Below are 22,621 nucleotides of genomic sequence, written 5' to 3'. Positions count from 1 at the left end.
TCGCTGTTGTTGTTGTCATTATTATTATTATTGTATGACATTTACCGATGTACAGAGAATATTAAAAAAAAAATTCCACATCACATTAATATGAAAACTTTACCAAATGTTTTTCGTGCCTATTGATGGAATAAACTCGAAAATGGATGGGCATGGGGATCGAGATACAGAGAGAGAAAGAGAGAATAAGAAGAAAACCAAATCAAATGGAATATGGATGATTTCATGGCAATGATGATGATGGTGGTGGTGGTGGTGGCCAGCGCAGAATCTTTGATTTATTTTTTTCCTTTATTTCATAATGTTTGCGTGTGTGTGTGTGTGATGTGTGTGTGTTCACATTTGATTTGTTTCAAACAAAAATTTATTACCAAAAAAAAACATTCATGCAAAATACAATCATTGAAGATGTGAATGATAAAGATAACCAGAGATAATAAAAAAAAAGTTAGATTCACTTAACGCAAAAACTTTATCAATTATCATCAACATTATCAATAAGTGAAACTTAAAATGATTAAATTATGTAAATAAATGTCTCTCTCTGTGTGTGTGTGTGTGTGTAATTCATATCCAAAAAAAAAAAATTCTGTGAATAACAGAATATTGTCTTTCTTCTGAAAATTATTCAATTTACTTTTTGTCATTTATTTTATTCCATGTTTTCATCATCATGATGTTGAAAGTAACATCAATACAAAACTTTTAATGCTAAAGATGTACGTATTTTGATTATTATTATTATTATTAATATCATTATTATTAGCTATTAACAAATTGATCACCTGTGGAACTTTATTGAATAAATTATTCTGCATTATCCTTGATTTTTCATTTATTTTGAATTGAGAAAACTTTTTTTTTTTTTTTGATTCATTTCATCTACCCGTAATGAAATTCATCCATTTCATTTTATATTCTTAACAACATTTAATCTAATTTTGTTTCCATTTTTCCAATGTAATATTACGGCGAATCAAACTAAAAAAAAATACGGAATTTTCAATGATGAATTTATAAATCCGAATTAATGATGAATTTTGTATCATTCTTCACAGAATAAACAATACCACAATCGTTTTAACGACAAACTGTCTTGTCAATGTATAGCTGAAAACAAAAATCCACAACAATTGAAATCAAAAGATTCAAAGAATCTGTTTCTTCTTATTAATGAGTGGAATTTTTTTTTTTTTTTTTTGATCAATGAAAATTTAAATTTAAAATCGATGAACATTGTCATAGTCGCTAGGAACACTTAATTTATTCTTTACAAATAGTAAAAATAAATGAAAATGAAAAACAGTGAAATTAAATTTTTTTTTCTGTATTTTCCCGGTCTTATATGTTTACATTTTGATTTTTTTTTGCATTTTTTAAGAAGAATTTTTTTGGAATGAAAAAAAAATTGAAGCATATCCGATTTTCTGTCTGATTTTCTTTCCTTTTCTTTTCTTCTGGCTTTTTGAGTCATTTGTAACTGGAGATTGTTTTTTTCTTAAGAAACATTACACGGTTTTCTTTTGCTACAGCCCGAATTAAAGAATTTTTTCAAAAAAATGACCTTTTCTGACTTTAATGTGAAAAAATCGGTTTTTCTTCAATGTTTTTTTTAAAAAAAAAATGTTTGTGCGAAATCAAAATCCTCTCTTGGATAAGGTTTCAGATAGAAAAGTCATTACATCGGCTGGTGTTAACCGAAAAAAATGACAGAATCGGTAAGACAAACATTTGCAATTTTGACACTATAATTTGTATTATTTATTTTTCATCTCCAGAATCAAGAGAGAACAACCAACAAGTGATGAATTTGAATTTTCATTTTAAAATGAAAAATTACAAAAATGACAATAAACCAAAAAAAAAAAAAAAAAAAAATAGACAGAGAAGATGGATAATAATGTGTTTTTGAAATCATAATTTACACACAATGGGATTGAGAAAAAAAAACATCCAGACCAACATAAATTTGTCCATTATTTTCATTATATATGATCCAATTTTATTATTCAAAAAATTCATTTTTTGTCAAAAAAAAAAAAAAAAATTTACATAAACATGACAAGCAGCAAACAAACAAAAATGGATAAAATATTTATCACATATTGTGATGTGGCTGATAACAAAAAAAAAAAAACCATATGCTACGTGGAAAAAAGAATTCAATTTTTTGACATTTTTCACTAGAATTTTCACTAGAATTTTCTACGCAAGTTTTTTTTTGTTGCAATGAAACCAAAAAAAAAAAAAAAGAAATTCGACAGTCCAGCAGAAATCAGAGGAAAAAAACAATAGACAATAGACAAGTTCCGCAAAGAAAATAAACTAAAAAAAAATTCAAGATGTCGAACGTTATTCTGTCTTTATTTGTATATCTCATTTATTTATTGAATTCAATTTTTGATTTTTGATCAGGAATTTTGTTTTGAGATTCTTTAGAATTTTAATATCTTCAAAAAAAAAAAAAATTCACGCAAAGGAAGTTTTCTTGAAAAAAAATGCCTGTTGTTGTGTTCCATTTCCACAGAAATCAATCACAGATTTTTCATTCAAAAAATGATTGTTTTTTTTCATCATTTTTGGCATTTCAAATGTTTTTGCATATTAATCATTTATTCAATTGTTTTTTTTTCTCTCTCTCTCACAAAATACTTTGTCCATTACCACAAAGAATCAATTGTTCATCTGGCAAACAAAAAACAAACAAAAAAAATCAACGATAATGGCCATTCAACGGAAAATGTACATCAACAGCAATAAAAATAGCCACAACAACAACAACATAATGGTGATTTTCATCATTATAATAATCATCATGCAAATTAATTTTGAATTTCCGATAAAATTTTCAACAAATTTAACGGTATTAGCACATGAATCAACAACAACAACAACAATGAATAACATTAGCGACAATCAACTAATGAATAATAATAATAGCCATGTTATTATCAATGATGACATTGATGATGATGAAGATCGATTAAATCATTTGAAATTATTACGTGAAGATATACGTATGCTAACGAATGATACATATCGTAATGAACGTATATTTTATGGCATTGCTTATCTTTGTATTATAATATTAAGTTTTTTCGGTAATCTATTGGTATGTAAAATTTGTTGGCAAAAATTAACAAAAACCAATACATTAATCATATCGATGGCTATTTCTGATCTATTGATGACCATATTCAATATACCGTTTAATTTTTTTCGTATTGTAAATTTTTCATGGCCATTTGGACAAATTGTTTGTTTTGTTGTGAATTTTGTTCAACATTGTGCTGTATATATTTCCACATATACAATGGCTATTATTGCATTGCAACGTTATTATAGTGTATATCGTTTTCGTTCTGCATTACAATTGAGTGTTATGCATAAACAACAACAACAACAACAACAACAAAAAAACAACAGAACAAAAATGATAATAATGTCGATGATGACCATGATCATGATCAAAATAATTTTTCAACATTTTTTCAATATTATCGACAAAAATATTCAACTGTATTCAGTTGTTGTATGGCACCGATTCGTTTGCTAAAACGTTTCTATAATCAACATTTAGATAAAATAATACGATTATTATTCTATCATCAACATCGTAATCACCAAAAACAACATAATGATGATCAGCATAAAAATATTACTACCATAATAGATGATTCATTTTCAATGCGAACTATTTATTTATTCATTATAATCATATGGATAATATCATCATTATTTTCATGGTTATTAACATATTCAAGTGTAGTTGTTATGAAAAAAGATGCATCATATATATTGGAAATATTGGTTCGTGATTTATATGAAGATTCATCATCATCGTCCATGATAGAAAATTCCAATGATACGGATAATATTGATGATGATTATGGTATGATTATTAATAGTAATAATAAAAATCGAACAAATTTTCTTGAAAATTTTCTTATTGATCAACAACAAGAACAAAATCATATATATCGTTGTCGTAATCCAATCAATAATGATATTGAAAATTTTATTCAACAAACATTCCATATAAAAGCTGATTTATTCAAAACAATCATTGTGTTTATTACACAATATTTTATACCATTATCAACAATCTGTTATCTATATATAGAGATTGGTAAAATTATCCATCAACAAGGCAAACTGTGTAATGTCAAAGGTTTGTTTGTTTTTTCCATTTTCCATTTTTTTTATGCATGATCAAATTTTTTTTTTCAATGAAATTCATAAAATTTATGCTTTTTTTATTCAAATTTTTTTTTTCATATGCAAACACACGATATATATGTTAATTTTTTATTTTTCAATTTTTTCAATTTTTTTCCCATCATCATCACAATATTTTTTTTTTATTACCATTTCCGTGGTGGTCATCGATGATAAAGGAAACGCAAAAACACGTATACGACAACGGAAAAAGAATCGTCGATTATTAATGTTAATATTAATGGTCATGGTATTCGCCATTTGTTGGCTACCATTACATTTGTTTCATATATTAATCGATATTGGATTAATTGATTACAATTATCGTATATTTATGATGGTAAGTGCATTGCCTACGTATTTTTTTTTTGTTTCATCTTTTTATTAAATTTATTTTGAAAAAATTCCATATAATTCTATATTCTATACGGATTTTCATAATGAAAAAGGTCAAAGACAATATCGATTAATCAATCATCATCATCATCATCATCATCGTAAAATCCAAATGTGGGCGGCCACCATATAGCTTGGCTATTTATGGTTTTCTATCAAATTTTGTAATCTTTTTAAATTGAATATATATTGTACAGAAGGTTAAAAAATGAAAAATAAAAACCCCAAAATAAGAAGAAAAAAGAACAGAAAAAATGGTTTTTTTTAAATGGATATACAGAAAAAAAATCCCAAAATGTAAAAAAAATAGAAAGAAAAAGTGGTGGAGAAAAAAAAATAACGAAAATCAAGCCAAGTATATCTTCAAGTGTGTGTGTGCGTGATTTATTTAATTTGATCTCGATCTTCATCATAATAAACACATTCACAACTGGATGATTGAATTAAATTATTGCTAACCATATATTGAGGTAGCCTTTGTGTGTGCGGGTATGTGATCGCCATTTTTATTTTTTCTCATCATTATTCTTCTTATAAATCAAATTTTCATTGAATTTGGGTGAAAATAAAGGAAATTGTATGATGTAATTGACTTTATTATGAATTTTCGATGATGATGAATCCAATTCATTTTTTTCTTACCGTTAAATCAGGTTTAACATAGTATCAAAAATAATGATGATGATGATTAATAGTAGTTGCAGTAGTAGTAGTACATACATATCATTTGCTTGTGGGTAAATGATGAATTGGTTCTTAAAAAAAAATACAAAGATGAATGCAACAAGATTTGCAGTAAGTAAGTGATAGAGGTCATGAATATTGTGTTCAGTGTGCATGTGTGTTTTTAGTGTTTTTCTTTCCCGATCCGATAATAATATCATGATGATGATGATGATGATGATATTGTTGTTGTTGTCGGTAATAATGATGTACGTGAATCGAATAATTTCATTTAACAAAGAATCAAAAGAAAGAACTAGAAGAATGAATGGAAAAAAATAATGAGGAATTTTTTTTCCAAAATTAAATGTTAAGAGATATATGTAATTTGGCCAGTATTATACAAAAGTAGAATCTATGGAATTTTTTTTCAATCCAAAAAAAAAATGTGGAACTTCCATTGTGCTTACGAACAAAAAACAGAAATTTTATCGCTGTAAAAAAATTACAAATGAAATGAGATGCAAATTGATTTGTTTGTGATTTAAATTCTAATTCTAATTTTTTAATCTTGTTTCTATATATAGGTTCATTGGTTGGCCATGTCATCAGTCAGGTATGTAGAATCAGAATTTTGATTGTGTCCACTTTATCATTGATTGTCTCTGTTAATAATTTTTTTTTTGTAGCTACAATCCATTCATTTATTGTTGGTTAAATAAAAATTTTCGTCACACAACGATATCGATATTTTGTTTTTGTTTTAAAAACAATAATAATAATAATAATAATAATGGCTGTAATAATAATAATAATCATAATTCTGATCATAATAACCGGCAAAATTTACATCGAATTCTAAATCAAAATCATGATAATGATAATAATCTTGTGATTGAAAAGAAAGTAGTGGATGTAAACACAGAATTTGATGATCATGGCCATCATTGTTATCAAAACAATGTTATTACAAACGATGATCATAAAAATAATGATGATGATGATGATGATAGAATTCATCAAGATTTATCATTAATCGATGATTCAATAGAACAATTGCAGCAACAAAATTCATCAATCAATCAATGTGAACAACAAATTGATAGTATTAATCATATTTTTGGATGCTTTCATCGTCAACAACATTCAAATGATGATCATGATGGTGGTCAACAACAAAATGATGGTAGCCATCGAAAACGATTTGGAACATATCCACAACAACATTATCAACAATATCGTTTAAAAACAAAATCATTGTCAATTAGACAAGAAAAATCAATTGAAAATAATAATCTTGATGATGATGATGATGATGATGACTACGATGGTGAATCTAATACAATGAATACATCAAATTTCTAATTTCTAATTCGAATGATTGATGATGATAACATCTGCCATCTGTTGAGTAAATATGAAAAAAAATGTCATAATTTTTTTTTCTATTCTCAAATTCCATTTGGTAGTTTTTATTTTTTTATTTTTTCTTCACATGAAAATCATGGATGTAAAAAAATTAATTAAAAAAAATCGATTATGCTGTCTAAATGTGTATGCATCTGTTTCATGCAACGAATAAAAAAAAATTGTTACCACCAATGCGGTTGATTAGAATATAAAATATCAATCATCATTGGAATTAGAAAACAAATAACAGTAATGGAATGAAGAGAATATGATAAATGATAAAATAATCGTATTAAAATACAAAAAAAAATGTTGCATTCAAATTTTTATGCTTCAAGAAAAATAAAAATGATTAATGAATTAATAGAGAATTTTGGATTCATGGCTCCTCTCTCTCTCTTCACTACTTATGATAATCATGTTTACCATAATATCGAATTGGGAATTTGGTAGGAATCCATAGAAATAATAATACTGTTTTCAATGTCAATTTTATCAGATGTAACGAGAATTTTCTTTTTTGTGGTGTTTTTTTTTTTTTTTTTTTTTTTGGTTTCAAATGATGGAAAATAAACAAGTGTTCATCATCATAATCAGTTCTTGTTGTTGTTGTTGTTGCTGTTGCTGTAAATTGAATAAATTGGACAGAATGAAGAAACGAAAAGATGAAAAAGATTGGATGAACAGGAAAAAAATCACGTTCATTTGAATAATTTCTGTAGTGCTCATTTATTTGTACATTTTTTTTTTTTTTGCTGTCGATTTTTTTTTTCTCTCTCTCTCTCTCTCTCTCTCTCTCTCTCTCTCTCTCTCTCTCTCTCTCTCTCTCTCTCTCTCTCATTATTCTTATCTCTCTTTGAATGGTGCAAAAAAAGGATTCTTTTTCCGTTTATTCATACGACGCATGCGTTTCCATAAGTAAAATGTCCTGCGTTTTTTTGTGTGTGTGGGTTTGTTATGTAATACATTCTTTCCTATATTAAATTCTCATCAAACCAGAACGATTCCACATTTATATATTTGATTTTATTTTTGTAGATCCTTTCATTATATCTCATGAAAAATATTGCCAAGTTTTTCTATCGAAATTTTGTTCTTTTCATTTATTTGATGTTGAAAATTGTAATTATAATTCATATCTCATATCTATAGGGTGTGTGTGTGTGTGTGTGTGTTAAATTTTTAATATCCTGTTGAAATTCAGAAAAACTCATCAATTATGACAATTTATCAGTTTATTTGACAGCAAAAAAAAAAACAAAAATCATCATCATTGATTGGTTCTACATTCATTTTTTTTCTGTTGAAAAAATTCGTAAGTAGAGAGCCAGAACTGTATTTATTATATTATTATATTCATGTTTTGCTTGTCATTTTTTTTCTCTGATATTTATGTTTTAATCATCAAAAATGTTTACCATATGATGATGTTTATTAACAAATGATTAACGTAAATGAATATTTTTTTTTCTCTCTCTCTTTCTTTTGCCCAACACTATTTTTCATCAAAATCATTGGCAAAAAAAAAATTTCAGAAATAATTAGGCAACAGCAAAAAAAAAAAAAAAAAAAATACATGGCTTGAAACAATGATGAACAATGAATGTCTGAATCTAGGTTTAGATAGAAAACGTATTAATCAAAAAAAAAAAAAAAAAAAAAAAATTCAAGGTCTGATTGTCGTCATCATTATTTAATCATCATAATTAACATATATTCAACTATTTATAATTAATGACTGATTTGACACTTTGTTTCACATTGTGTAAACCAGTTGTTTGATATATGTAATTTTTTTTTTTGGTATTTTACACCTCATTTGTTTGTCTGTTTGCATGTTTTTGTTATTGATTTCAACGATTTTATTATTGATTCTTTTTTGTTGGAAAATTAAATTGAAAAGTGTCTGTGTGTGTGTTTGTGTAAGAAATGCTAACTAAGAATAATAAAAATGTGATTCATTATAATGGAGAATAATTCATTAATATGATATTTGGGTTTGTTTACTCACACACCTACACACACAAAAAAATGGTGAAAAAATTTAATTTACCTTCAATTTCAAATAGAAATTAAATAAATATAAAAGTTCTCACTGTTGTTGTTGTCGTTTTTGATGTGCAAAAAAACATTAAATGTCAATGATATCTATTTTCACATTTTTTTTTGAATCAAACATGATGACAAAGATGATGACGATGGAACCGATTTTATTTGATTAGTGGAGCGATATTTAATTTGTAGAAATTTTTTTTTCTCACAATATTGTCATTGTGTTTTTCCAAAAGATTTATTCAAGAAAAAAAACTTATTCAAAACTTGCACTGTATAGATACAGCAATTTCGAATTGATTGTTATTCAAAAAAAAAAAAAAAAGTTTTTCATTCGAGAAAAAAAAACTTTTTCATTCTGAAATTCACAATATCAATCGTAAAAAAAATGTAGACAATTTGGAAATTGTTTAATTCAATTTAATATTGAAACTTTGACAATCATCATCATCATCGTCTTCAATGGAATGTCATCATAATTTTATGTGTGAAATTCAAAAAAAAAAAAAAAAAAAATACTCTGCAGTGAAGCCAACAGTTTCATCAGTCAGTCAACCAATTTTATAGTGAATTCAATTCTGTTTTCATTCTGTAATATGTATGTGTGTGTGTGTGTGTATGTTTAAATAATGATGACGATGTTTTTCTCATATGTTTATCATCATCTAAATTGGACACGTAGAATATTCTTTAGGCAATTTATTTATAAAATAAATAATAAAAAAAAATAGGAAAATTTTATAAACAGAATTCAGTCAAATTAAAGTATTTGAAAAAAATACGAATGAAATGAAATGATAAAATTTAAATTCTTGAAACGTTTTTCGTTTTTTTTTTTTGAAACACAAATTCATGCATGCATTCATGCCTTTTGATTTGCAATAAAAATTTATGAATTACATGTTAGTTTATTCTATTTTTTTTTCTTCATTTTTTTGTTGCCTCATTGCTATATTTAATCGAATTAAATTACAATTTTCCAGTTGATTAATTTCTTTCTCTATTTATGTCTATTTCATTTAGTTACATGTTTTTCCATGTTTATCTATCGACAGCTAAGTGGACATTGATACTTTTGTCACCCGGATACTAGGATTTTTTTTTGTGTGTGTGTGTGTGAAATGAAATTAAATTCCAACGTATGTTATTGGAAAAAATCGAATAAGTAATTTTCTAATAAAATGCAAATCAAATCAACATCATGGATATTATTATAAATGATGGTAGAAGATTATTATTACAACAATCATCCACCATTATGGCACAAGCAACGATATTAGCCATACATAATTCTACAATTTTGGCTTCAAATAATAATGTTGATGATAATAATGATGATCAAATAATGTTTCTATTGGGCAAACAAAATTATGCTCAACAACAAAAACAAGATTTACAATCAAATATTTCATTATTATCAATAATTCCAACAATTTCATCATCAACAGCAGCCACAACAACAACAACAACAACAACATTATCAACATCAACAATGATGAGAAAACATCCAATGGATATAACAAAAGAATTTCAAGAACAAATTAATACAATAGTAAAGGACGCATATCGTCAAGAACATATCTATTATGGTATTGCATGTTTCATAATTGTTTTAATTAGTTTTTTTCGGTAATCTACTTGTTTGTCGTATTTGTTTGCAAAAATGTACAAAAACCAACACATTAATATTATCATTGGCCATTTCGGATATTTTAATGACTATATTCAATATACCATTTAATTTTTTTCGTATTGCAAATTTTTCATGGTCATTTGGTTCATCAATGTGTTTTATAGTGAATTTTTTACAATATGTTGTTGTTTATATATCAAGCTATACGATGGCTATTATTGCCATACAAAGATATCAAAGTTTATCCGGTTTTCGTCATCATTTTAATCATAATTATCCTTCATCATCATCATCTGTTGTAATTAATAATAATAATCGTCATAATCCTACAACAACAACAACAACAACAACATTGATAATTCATAAACAAGAAACAATTACAAGGACAAAATCGATTAATAGTAATAATAATGATAATGATCATGACATTGAAATTAATAATGAAATAATGATCAATAAAGATCAACATAATCGAAATATTTTCAATCAAATTCATCAATCGTTTATTCAATTTAAAAATTTATTATCATTTTATTGTTGTCATTGTTGGAAATATTGTTCAACAACAACAACAACAAAAACAACAACAAAAACATCAAATCAATCAACAAATATAATGAATAATGATGGTTTTACACGTCGTACAATTTATATTTTGATCATTATTACATGGTTATCATCGGCTTTAATTTCATTATTATTCACATATTCATCTGAAGTTGTTGCTAAAGAAGATATAGCATATATATTACATTTGTTTTTATTAAAGAATCCAGATTTTTCTATTCCAACAAATAACAACTATGACAATAATCAAACAAATAACTCATATTCAAATGAATTAAATGGCCAAAATCCTGTCGCTAGTGTTGACAATCATCCTCATTTTCAATCATCATCGTCGTCGTCGTCGTCGTCTTTGTCACCATTGAATTTTGATCATAAAACAATGAAACGTTGTCGTAATCCAATCAATGAAAATGTGAAAAATTTTTTATTGGAAAATTTCTCAATTAAAGCCGATCTTTTACTTACGATTATCGTATTCATTACACAATATTTCATACCATTAGCTATTGTTGGTTATCTTTATATTGAAATTGGTAAAATTATTCATCGACAAGGCAAATTATGTGATGATAAAGGTAAATTTTTATTATAGCAAATAGCAGCAGCAGCAGCAGCATCAGCAAATTTAATTAAATTTCATAATTAATTTAACCCTTTTTTCTCTCTTTCTTTTTTCCGTTTATATAACATCACAACCACGCGTATTTTAAAACCTAAAAAACTCCAAAACTTTCAAAAAATTTTCATTAATTACACCCACGTATTGGATCAAAAAAAAAAAAAAAAAAAAAATACAAAAGGTAACGCAAGAGCTCGAATAAGACAACGAAAAAAATTTCGTCGTATTCTAATGTTAATATTTATGGTCGCTGCATTTGCCATTTGTTGGTTACCATTGCATATATTTCATATATTAACCGATGCTGGTTGGTTACAATATAATTATCGTATCTTTATGGTTGTAAGTTTTATTCATCCATTTTGTGTTTTTGTTCATTTTTATTTTCCGCTTCATTTATTCATTCGTTTTTTTTTGTTTGTTTCTATTTTTATTCATCAAATCAAAATCCAAAACAGTTGAAAAAAAAACACAAATCACTATAGTGCATGAAAATATGGCATTTGTTAATCTGAATTTCCTTTTTCTTTGTTGTTTGTAGGAATTATATTTGTATGTTTGCCACTGCCGTAGTATTACCTTTGATTTTTTTTTTTGATTCATCCTCATCCGCCTACACACACACACACACACAGTTTTTTTTCTTCTGTTTATTTGAAGATTATTATGTTTACTGAATATATATTGAGCATTGTACTAGTATTGAAAAATGTTTGAAAAAATAAATTGTTTTTTCGTTCCAAAATTGACAGGCATTTGGTGTTTCCGTTGTGTGATTTTTTTTTCATTGTTTTCATATGTCACCACTATATTTTTATTTTTATCATTCAAATATACACCAAACATACATGATTTGTGTGTGTGTGTGTGTTTTGTTTTTTTCTATCGAATGAACAACAAAAAACAAATGAAATTACAGGAATTATCATTTTGGTTATCAGAAATATTTCGTGTTTTGGATTCGAAATATTAGGAAAAACTTTATGATTATTGTCAAGTCCTAAGCATAAAAAAAATGTGTATAATAAAACACACAATAAAATTGTTGTCAACGACACATAGGAGAAAAAATTCCAAACAATAAATGTGTAGAATTTTTCATGTGTAAAAAAATATGTAAAAAACTTTTTTATTTTTAACTTTTACACACATGGAAGATTATATATCTATATGAACAAGAAAAAAAATACTCTTACTAAACTAGTAATAATGATAAAACAATTGGCAAAAATGAATGAAAAACAACAACAAAAAAAAAAAAAAAAAACGTTGTCTGACCACCATCAATCTATGATCTGCATGTTCACACACAAGTAGCGTTTGTTTTACGTTTTAATCATATATATATATTCGTCATCTGTTTGCTATTGTTATTGTCGTCGTTTTGGTTGTTGTTGTTGTTGTAATGGTCGCATGATAAATATTGAAATGATATTGATTATAAATATCATAGTTAAGATAATTATCACTTTGATTATTGATATTCGATTTATAATGATTTCTTCTTGTCCATTATCATCATCCAAATCATCTTTGTCATTATTGTCGTTATTATCACCGTTGTTCAGTATCAAATTTTCTTCATTATTCAATGCTGATGATGATGAGATCACGGACTTTTTATTCAAATTTCCATTATTGTTATTTCCAGTGCTAAATTTAGTATCAATAATATTTTCATCATCATTAGTATACTGTATTTGATATTCAAATGAATCATTATCATTATCATTTGAATGGCAATTTTGTTGTTGTTGTTCTTTTTGTCCATCATGATTCATATATTCTAATTTCTCTTGGGATAATGTTTGTTTTTCTATTTTTATATCATTTTTTTCATCATCTTTACTTATTTGTTCATCAATTGATGTTGATGATGATGATGATGATGAGGATGGTAATTTTTTAGCCATTTTCATTTCTGTTACTGTTGTTGACGTTGATGTTGCTGTTGTTATTGCTTTTAGAATCGATAATGATGAATGTTCATTTTTTTCTGAATAATAATCCTTATTCATAAGGCACAATATTTCAATTTTTCGATTATGTTTACAATGATTATCATGATGTTGTTGTTGTTGTTGTTGTTGTTGATTATTCCGGTGGTGGTTGGCATTGTTGTTGTTGTTGTTATTACTAATAATTCCTATGTTATCATAATCATTATTTATAAAATTTCTAAAATTATCATCTAAGCCATTGCGTTCAATATATCTTGTCGATGTTGATGATAATGGCAATATCGATGATGATGATGATGATGATGATAAACGGTGACGATATTCATTCAATTCTAATATAAATCTTGTCTGACATAATTGATCAATCATCATTGACATCATTTTAGTGTTATGAATATCACTATTATCATCATCATGATTTGATGATGATGATGATGATGATGTTACAATAATAATAATATCGACAAAATTTCCATTTCTTATACGTCCACGTAATGAATTTATATGAAAATTCAATGATGATGATATCTGTATCATGGTCATACCGGCACCACCGCTACCATCATTATTTATACGACTTTTTTGATAACGAAAACGATTATTATGATAATGATTTGTGAATAATAATTTATAATAGATATCCAGATCGATACATGGATTATGTATACGTAATATGGCAAATAATATACATCCTATGGCTAAAAGTTTTGAAAAATTATTTATTTCATAATCAAATGATTGATTGATCTATTTATTTACTTACCATTAAAAACTAATGGAATATAATTACAATTGAATGATGATGATGATGATGATGATAATAATAATGGTAAATTTAATGTTTGTTGTCCATTTATCATTTCATTTGTTGTTTTTGTCATTGATGATGATGATGATGATGATGATGATGTGGATCGATTTTCAATTTCTGCCATTGTTTCAGTTGTCACTGTAGCTGCAGTTGTTGTTGTTGTGGTTGGTTCATGAAAATCTGTACGTTGAAATATACGAGATCGACGCCATTGTCGTCTTTTATTTTTTCCCATCATCATTGTCACCATTATTATATAACAAAAAATTGTCAACAATTTTTCGATCATTTACAGAAATCATTCATTTTTATATCTGAGAAAAAAAAATGAAATTTTAGCCAATTTTTTTTTCACTGTTGTTCTTGTTATTTGGAATTGAAATTTAGAATTTTTCAATTTTCGATTCTGTAATTGAATTATTATTGTTTTTTTCTGTCTCGGTTTTGCTATTTTTATCCACATTTTTTCAAAAAAAAAAAAAAAAAATTCGAAATGATGGTGATCGAGAATATTTGTCCTTGATTTAAATTGTTTGTCACAAAATCTTTTGTTTTTTTTTCATTTCTTTCATATCCATTTTTTTGTAGGAATCTATCAATTGTTTCGATTTTGAATTTTGTTCATTTATTTGGGATTAAATTGTCGTTTTTTTCCCCGATTTCTTTCGATTTTTGTAGTTTTGTTGTGCAATAACAATGAATGAAAAAAAAAAATTCGAGAACAAATTGAAAACAAAATCATTGTCCAGCTTATGGATAATATAATTGGCCAAAAGCACCACCAACATCATCACGTACACATACACCAAAAAAAAAGAAATGTGATAAACAAACAAACAATAGAATTACAACGGGAAAAAAACGACAACAAAAGTTCTTGTCATTCAATTTTTCATTCGAGATAATTTTGTTCGTTCATCCGTTTGTAACTAACAGGGTGGAAAACACACACACACAGACACGAACCAGAGAGAGTGGTCAAGAAAGATTATAATATAATTTTGATTTATTTTGATTAAGAAAGAATTTAGTTTTGAAATGAAAAAAAAAACAGTATCTGATTCTTTTGGGAATTTATATCATCATTAAAATTATGTTCAGATTTTTTTTTCAAAATTTTTCATCTACATTCTCTTTAATGCAATATTAGAACAAAAAAAATAAGAAAAAATTCCCTTGATGTTTTCAACTTTCTTCGAAAACCAAATGATAATTTATTCGTGATGATTCAAATTAATTTGATTTTTTTCTTGTTTCGTTTTGTTCTGTTCTCATTTCGAATAAAGTTGATTGCGATTTTTTTTTTTGGATTTTTGTCCCATATATTATAAAAATATATTCTGCTTACGGCATTATTCTGTGCATGCCAATGGAATTTTTATTATATTTATTACAAAATAACTCCATTATTCTAATTTCATTTTTACCCCGTTCTTTCCCTCTCTCTCTCTCTCTTGTTTTATCTTTTTACATTAAGGTACATTGGATTGCAATGTCTTCAGTTAGGTGAGTTGGATCATTTTTTTTTTTGTTTTTTCTAAATTGAATGACGTGTAACTTTTTCATAAATCAATTTTCAATATTTTTTTTCTCTTAATTTCATTGAATTACACATTTATTAGCTATAATCCATTCATATATTGTTGGTTGAATAAAAATTTTCGTAAAACAGCAATGAAAATACTTTGCTGTGGTGCAACAGAATGTTGTTGTGGATTAATATTATTACTAAAACGACGACGACAACAACAACAACAACAAAATGATGAATCAATTTTAATGATGGTAAAAAATAATCATAATCACCATAATAATAATGCATCAAATTCAGTTGAAAACAATAACAACAATAATAACAAAAATAATTTAACAACAGCTATAACCATTATTACCGATGATGATGATCAACAACAACAACAACAACAACATCCAAATCGATCATCAATGACGTTAATAACGAATACTATGACAAATACTACATTAAATATTGCTGCTACTACTAATACTTCAACAACTTTGTATGATAATAATAATAATAATGATAATGATGATAACGACAACACCTACAAGTGATTCCGGTTGAAGAAAGAAAAAAAATTCTCAAGAAAATATCATATTTTTGTTGAAAAAAAATATATATTCAAATCGTTATTTTTCAGGTATGCGTGTGTATGTGTGTGTATGTGTGTGTGTGTGTGTGTGTTTAAAAATGATCGATCATAACTTTTTGAAATCTGGAAAATGTAAAAAATGCTCTTGTCTGTTCAAAATGCCATGGTAATCATGAATCAAGAACATGCACTTAATCTAGTCAATTATCTAGTTGTGCTAATTGTTTGTGGTGGAATCAACACAGAAAAAATAGGTCTGGTGCTGAATTAAATGTCAATCATTCAGTTTTTAGTAAAAAATGTCCACAATATAAATTAGCAATCGAACGTTATCATAATCTTATCGATTATGGATATTGACACTAGCCCTAAATGCGTAATTTGATTTGTTATTTGGAAAATTTTGGTCATTTCGATTGTATTTATAACTTTATCATCATATCTTGTAAATTTGTGATTTAATATGTTTTGATTTTTATTTGTCCCTATATATTATGGAATAGGGGTTGTCTCTGTTTTTCTAAAAATAATAATAAAATACACACACAGACGTTCACACACACACACAGAGAGATCCTGAAAGATCTCCTAATGTTTCCATTGCATGAGATGTGGATGGAAAAAAACACACACACACACACACACATATACAAACATCAATTTCCCTGTAGATTTGATGAAAAATAATTCATTCAATCATCGATAACGTCATCGAATTTTGATTTTTTTTATTCTGTCGAATATGAATCCAATTTTTCTTCATCTTGGATGTGACTGGTATTCACATACGCATCTATTGTTAATTCTGTATTGGAATTTCATGCTTATAATAGGAAATGGAAAATATCTTCATTTTGAATTGATATAATTAATGAGATAAACAAAGAGAAAAGCAATAAAATCCTTATGGATTGAATTCATTGTTGAATTCTGTTGCTGCTGCAGCTGTTATTTTTCTTCATAGTTTTAAATGATGAAATGAAGCACGGAAGGCAAAAATCTGAAAAAATAAAATTCCCAATAGAAACTGAATCAGATCTTGTTGTTGTTTTCGGTGATAATTTTAATATATATTATAATAGATAAACAAATAATAAACAAACAAACGAAATTCTAATGACAACAACAATAATTCATTATCATTAGAATTTTTTATCCGAAATGAGAATCCACTTTTTGTGTTTCTATGTTTCTGTGTTTTCATTCTGTTCAAAATATTCAAAATGAATCGATTGCTTTGATTGAATTCTTGAATCCATATCACTTTATCATACAACATTTATCCTGTTCCCATTGTTGATTGAATATTCTGGGAATTTTTTTTTCTCTTTAGTCATCAATTTCTCGGGAATTTGCATGATCACAACTTGTTTTGTTTATTCTTGTTGCTATCCTGTTCTCTTTTTATTTTGTCTAAATGATATTCAAATTAATTCAATCAATGTATTTTTTGCCTCTTTTCTTCAAATGATGACAAAGAAAATAATGATTAAGATGATGATGATGGCCAGTGAATATTAATGGAAAAAAAACGAAATCATTTCTTTTATTTTTGGAAATTCACCACATAGAATTTTCTTTTAGTGATATTTCAATTATATTCGTGGAAAAAAATATTGTGTTAAGAATTTGACTTTGATTTTGTGAATGAATGTGAATAAATTAATGAAAAAAAAGAGGACAAATAGAGAAAAATTCCATGGAAAAACAAACGAATCTCGTGAATACACAACAAAAATGGAAAAATCTTTTTTTTTTCATTTCCATCAACATCACACACACACTCGATGATGATGATATTCATTGATGAAGTTTGTGTGTGTCAAATAACTATTTGACCTAAATTTTATATTATAATTCCAATAATAATAATTATTATTATTATTATAGCTCACAAACAAGAAAAATAGCATGACATTGAATTTTATATACGAAACAAAAATCAATTTGTTCATTCATTTCTATAGAAAATATACATATGCTTATTCAGTTTAAATATATCAATCAATCAATCAATCAATAATCGAATCTAAATCGATAAAATATTACTAAATTGATTTACAACCTAATTTTTATTTTTCATAATTTTTTTTTTAATCAATAAATGTCACATTTATCTTTTCCAACAAACACACACACACACACAAAATTTGCAAGAACAAAGTCGAAAAATCAATGTTGTTTTTTTTGTTGTGTTTTTGTTTATTCATCTCTCGTTCAGCAGTTGGAATTCTATTCACATCGTTTAAGAGTTCAATATATCTAATCATTTGATTGATGATGATGATGATTATCATCATCATCATTGAATATATATATAGCTCTCTATTGCTCATTGTTGAACATGATGTTTTTTTTTTAGTGATGAACTTTTAGTTTATTAAATTAACAACAAAAAAAAACAGACAAATTATATTCAAGTTATAATAGCATTTTTTTTTTTTGCTCTCCAGTCGCTTGTCCATTTCAATTTTGATCATTTTTTCCTTGCCAACCAACCTATAAGTGAACGAATTTATTGATTATTAATTATTATTATTATCATCGATGATGGTGTAAATTCGAAATAACTTGTATGTGTATAAAGGAACGGGAATTAAAATCGGAAATAAAAACAAATAGCTACAATTGACAATTGACATCATCTTCATCAACCAAAATTAACACAACTTTAAGAAGAATATATTTTGAAAATAATACGAAACAACAAAATCCAGAATAGAAAAAAAAACAACCAGAACGATTATTATAATTAAGTAAGTGAATCATATAATGAAATTTGAACGAAACAAAAAAAAAATCAACTGTAAAACATTGCAATTGCCATTACTATTTTTTTGTAATTGAAATGATCAACACTGATAAGGTCGTATATCATCATTAATTAATTAATTAATTAATTTTTTTTGCAACACTTTTACTACCAGGATAGATGAGATAAAACAACGTTTTTTTTAAAAAAAATTTTACGCATGCCATATCAGCATATATTTTTTCCAATAAAATTTGAGCCTTTGTTTCATTAGTTATCAACGTATTAATCCGTAATCTGTAATAGGATTTAAATTGATAATTTTCTTTTGTTTTTTAACAAAATTTAAAATCGTTTATTAACACATTCTTAGCCAAAAAAGAAAAAAAAATCAATCCAATCATAGCCATATCAATCGGATTTTAGATCTAAATAAAATCATAGCTCTGTTTTTGTTTTTTTTTTTTTTTTTTTTTTTGCTGAATCATTAACCACTCAATGTGCTGATTTTTATCAGAAATTTAACTATGTGTTGTATTATTATTATACACATCAAGAGTGGTTAATGTGAAATGAAACGCCTACCATTTATGATCAATTAGTTTGTTCCTGTATATATTTTTTTTCCATTTCAACATAGATACTTTATATTAATTATTAATTATTAATTATGATTATGATTGATCTTGATACTTGTGCTGCTGATAACAATTTCGATGATGATTTTCATCATTATTTTATCATTTAAAATTTAACCACTTAATGCGTAGTATATGCATAAATGTACAAATTCCATTTTTTTTTTTTTTTTTAGTATGGATATATAAATACAAAAACCGTACGTTAAGTGGTTAATTTTTAATCGATGCTAATATATCCGTGTTTAAGCTTAAATTTTTTTTTGTTTTTTTTTTTGAATTTCCAATTCCATTTTTTTCACCCATTTTGATCCAATTGATCGTTTGGATCCAGTAGTCAAGTAGAAAACGTTTTTGTTATTAGGAGAAAAAGCATCTTTTCCAAAATTAAATTTTTTTTTTCACATTTCTTTTTTTTTGTTCTCTCCCTCGATTATAATAGCAATGATGATGGATATTGTTGAAACAACCGAACAATCAGCATCCGATTCAAACGGTATACGTTTGATTGCCGCTGGTATTCTATTCATATTGACATTAATAATGGGTACAATACCAGTATATATATTGGAATTTTCAACAAAATATTTTGGACAATCAAAAAATTCCAATACTTTACCCGTGACCAATGGTAGTAATCATAATATACAATCATCATCATCATTGGTAATTCGACAAACAACGAATAAATCAAAAAAACGTTGGTTCCATCATGATCGTATTGTACAATTTTTAACACAAATTGGTGGTGGTGTTTTATTCTATACGGCATTCGTACATATGTTACCGGAAATTCGTGAAAATTATGAATCATATCTTAATCCTGATGATGGGGATCATCATCATCATCATGATAATAATACACATATCACGAATATTACAAATATTGTTAATATGACTGTAATGACAATAGTTGGTTGTGGCGACTGTGATGAAGATTCATTACCATTGGTCGATATGTGTGCATGTGCTGGTTTATTTGGTATATTTCTTCTCGAAGAATTGATGCATCTAATATTGGGTGGTCATGGCCATCATCATCATCACCACCATCATAGTCATCATAATCATGATGATGATCAACAAAGACAAAATAAACCATTAGAAAGATCTGGATCAAGACAACGACGAAGACGTTTATCATCATCATTTCGACAATGTATCAGTGGTGATAAACAGGTGGCTAAATATGATTTACAAATTAATGATGATTTACAATCATCACCACCACCGTTAACATCATCATCATCATCGTCATCATCATCATCAATGACAATGATTGTTAGTGAACAACAACAACAAAAAATAATGAAATCTGATAATAAAGAAATCATAACCATAACATCAACCACAATAAGTGGTAATAATAGTGGTAAAAAAATGAATACCAATGTTTTATCTAGCGGTCTAAGTGAAACACAGCCAATTTCATCATGTCAACAGCAAACAATTGGATATAATACATGTACACAACGTCAATGTAAATATCATTTATACAGACATTTCTCATTTCACAATTGGTGAAATTCTTTTTGTTTTTTTCATGAATTTTTTATTCCAATTTTAAGTTTAAATTTTTTTTATTTCATTTATAATTCAATCTAGGTTCACATCATCATCATCATCATCATAGACATCAAGAAGATGACAATGTAACAACAATCATCTCCAATGATAATGATCTATCTATAATGCAGAATAATTATGATGGAAATAATGATAATAAATCATCAATATGGCCACATATCATTGATAATTTTCTTCTAATACTTGCCTTTTCTTGCCATTCAATATTTGATGGCATATCCATTGGTGTACAAACAAAAAATGATGAAATATGGACAATGTTGATTGCAATTCTATCACATAAACTTTTAATTGCATTCATATTATCATTTCAGATTTATGAAAAATGTCAAGAAAAAATCACTAGCTCATCATCATCATCATCAATGTTGATTAAACAACGGCCAATCAAAGGAGCTAAATTAATATTATGGTTTTTCAGTACATTGTTTGCATTAATGTCACCAATTGGTATTATATTCATTATGATTATGAATGATGCATCAGATGCACCAAGTGAATCAAGTCTACATATTATTGTATTGGCTGCAATATCAGCTGGTACTATTTTGTATATCGTATTCTTTGAAATAATAGACAAAACAACATCACGTTTACATTTAAACGGTATTGCACAATGGATTGCATTGGCCATTGGTTTTGGTCTTATGCATTTTATTTCACATTTATTTCATGAATAATTGAATTGATGATAATCTTAATGATGATGTTGATGTTGATGTTGATTAATTTTGTGATGAAACTACCATAATGGAAACAAACAAACAAAAAAAGTTTTTATTTTGGCTTCTCATTTATTTTATTTTATTTTATTTTTCTCTATTTTGTAACCTAAAAAAAACAAAACAATAACATGATTAATTTATTATCTTGAAAAAAGAACTTCAAGTAAAACCCACCCACACCCACACACACACACACACACACACACGCACATCTTGTTGTTTTATTTTCTGTATATTCTGTCCACATCATCATCATATGATCAAATTATTTTTTTTTCACTTTAACGACGAAAATACAAACAAGCAAATGTTGTTGACAGTGTTTGAAATCTATATTTGAAAATAAATTATTTTTGAATTTTAAGAAAATGAATAAATAAAATTTCATTGATGAACGAATGTTTGAATTTTTCCACATTTTGCATTTCTCTTTTTTTTTTTTTTTTTTTTTTTGATTGACAAATTTGTCTATAGT

At 26.4% G+C, this 22,621-nt stretch overlaps 3 protein-coding genes across 5 annotated transcripts; all 3 read left to right on the top strand.

Moving 5' to 3' along the window:
• Positions 1-3,019: 3,019 nt before the first annotated feature.
• On the top strand, positions 3,020-6,653 carry LOC124490285 (G-protein coupled receptor 83). Its single transcript, XM_075729974.1, has 5 exons — positions 3,020-3,377; positions 3,965-4,171; positions 4,398-4,558; positions 5,865-5,893; positions 5,967-6,653. The coding sequence occupies exons 1-5, from the start codon at positions 3,020-3,022 to the stop codon at positions 6,640-6,642; spliced, it is 1,431 nt and encodes a 476-aa protein (XP_075586089.1). The 3' UTR covers positions 6,643-6,653.
• A 1,113-nt stretch (positions 6,654-7,766) lies between these two features.
• On the top strand, positions 7,767-18,964 carry LOC124490284 (uncharacterized). The gene is made up of 6 exons (XM_075729911.1): positions 7,767-8,002; positions 9,763-11,517; positions 11,743-11,903; positions 15,811-15,839; positions 15,956-16,492; positions 18,898-18,964. Exons 2-5 carry the CDS (start codon positions 10,455-10,457, stop codon positions 16,404-16,406), a joined length of 1,704 nt encoding a protein of 567 aa, XP_075586026.1. The 5' UTR covers positions 7,767-8,002; positions 9,763-10,454; the 3' UTR covers positions 16,407-16,492; positions 18,898-18,964.
• LOC124491014 (uncharacterized) lies at positions 18,790-22,545 on the top strand. 3 transcript variants are annotated; one of them, XM_047053609.2, is made up of 3 exons: positions 18,790-19,200; positions 20,277-21,314; positions 21,440-22,545. In XM_047053609.2, the coding sequence occupies exons 2-3, from the start codon at positions 20,279-20,281 to the stop codon at positions 22,099-22,101; spliced, it is 1,698 nt and encodes a 565-aa protein (XP_046909565.1). In that variant the 5' UTR covers positions 18,790-19,200; positions 20,277-20,278; the 3' UTR covers positions 22,102-22,545. The 3 variants fall into 3 exon arrangements, with proteins under 3 accessions (XP_046909565.1, XP_075586024.1, XP_075586025.1); XM_075729909.1 differs by lacking the exon at positions 18,790-19,200 and adding an exon at positions 19,595-20,034; XM_075729910.1 differs by lacking the exon at positions 18,790-19,200 and adding an exon at positions 20,082-20,175.
• The last annotated feature ends 76 nt before the right edge of the window (positions 22,546-22,621 follow it).

The sequence above is a fragment of the Dermatophagoides farinae genome, chromosome 4 (assembly GCF_024713945.1).
Source record: "Dermatophagoides farinae isolate YC_2012a chromosome 4, ASM2471394v1, whole genome shotgun sequence".
NCBI classification, from domain to species: Eukaryota; Metazoa; Arthropoda; class Arachnida; order Sarcoptiformes; family Pyroglyphidae; genus Dermatophagoides; species Dermatophagoides farinae.
Note: the sequence above shows the minus strand (reverse complement) of the source record. Positions and strands in the feature narration are given on the sequence as shown.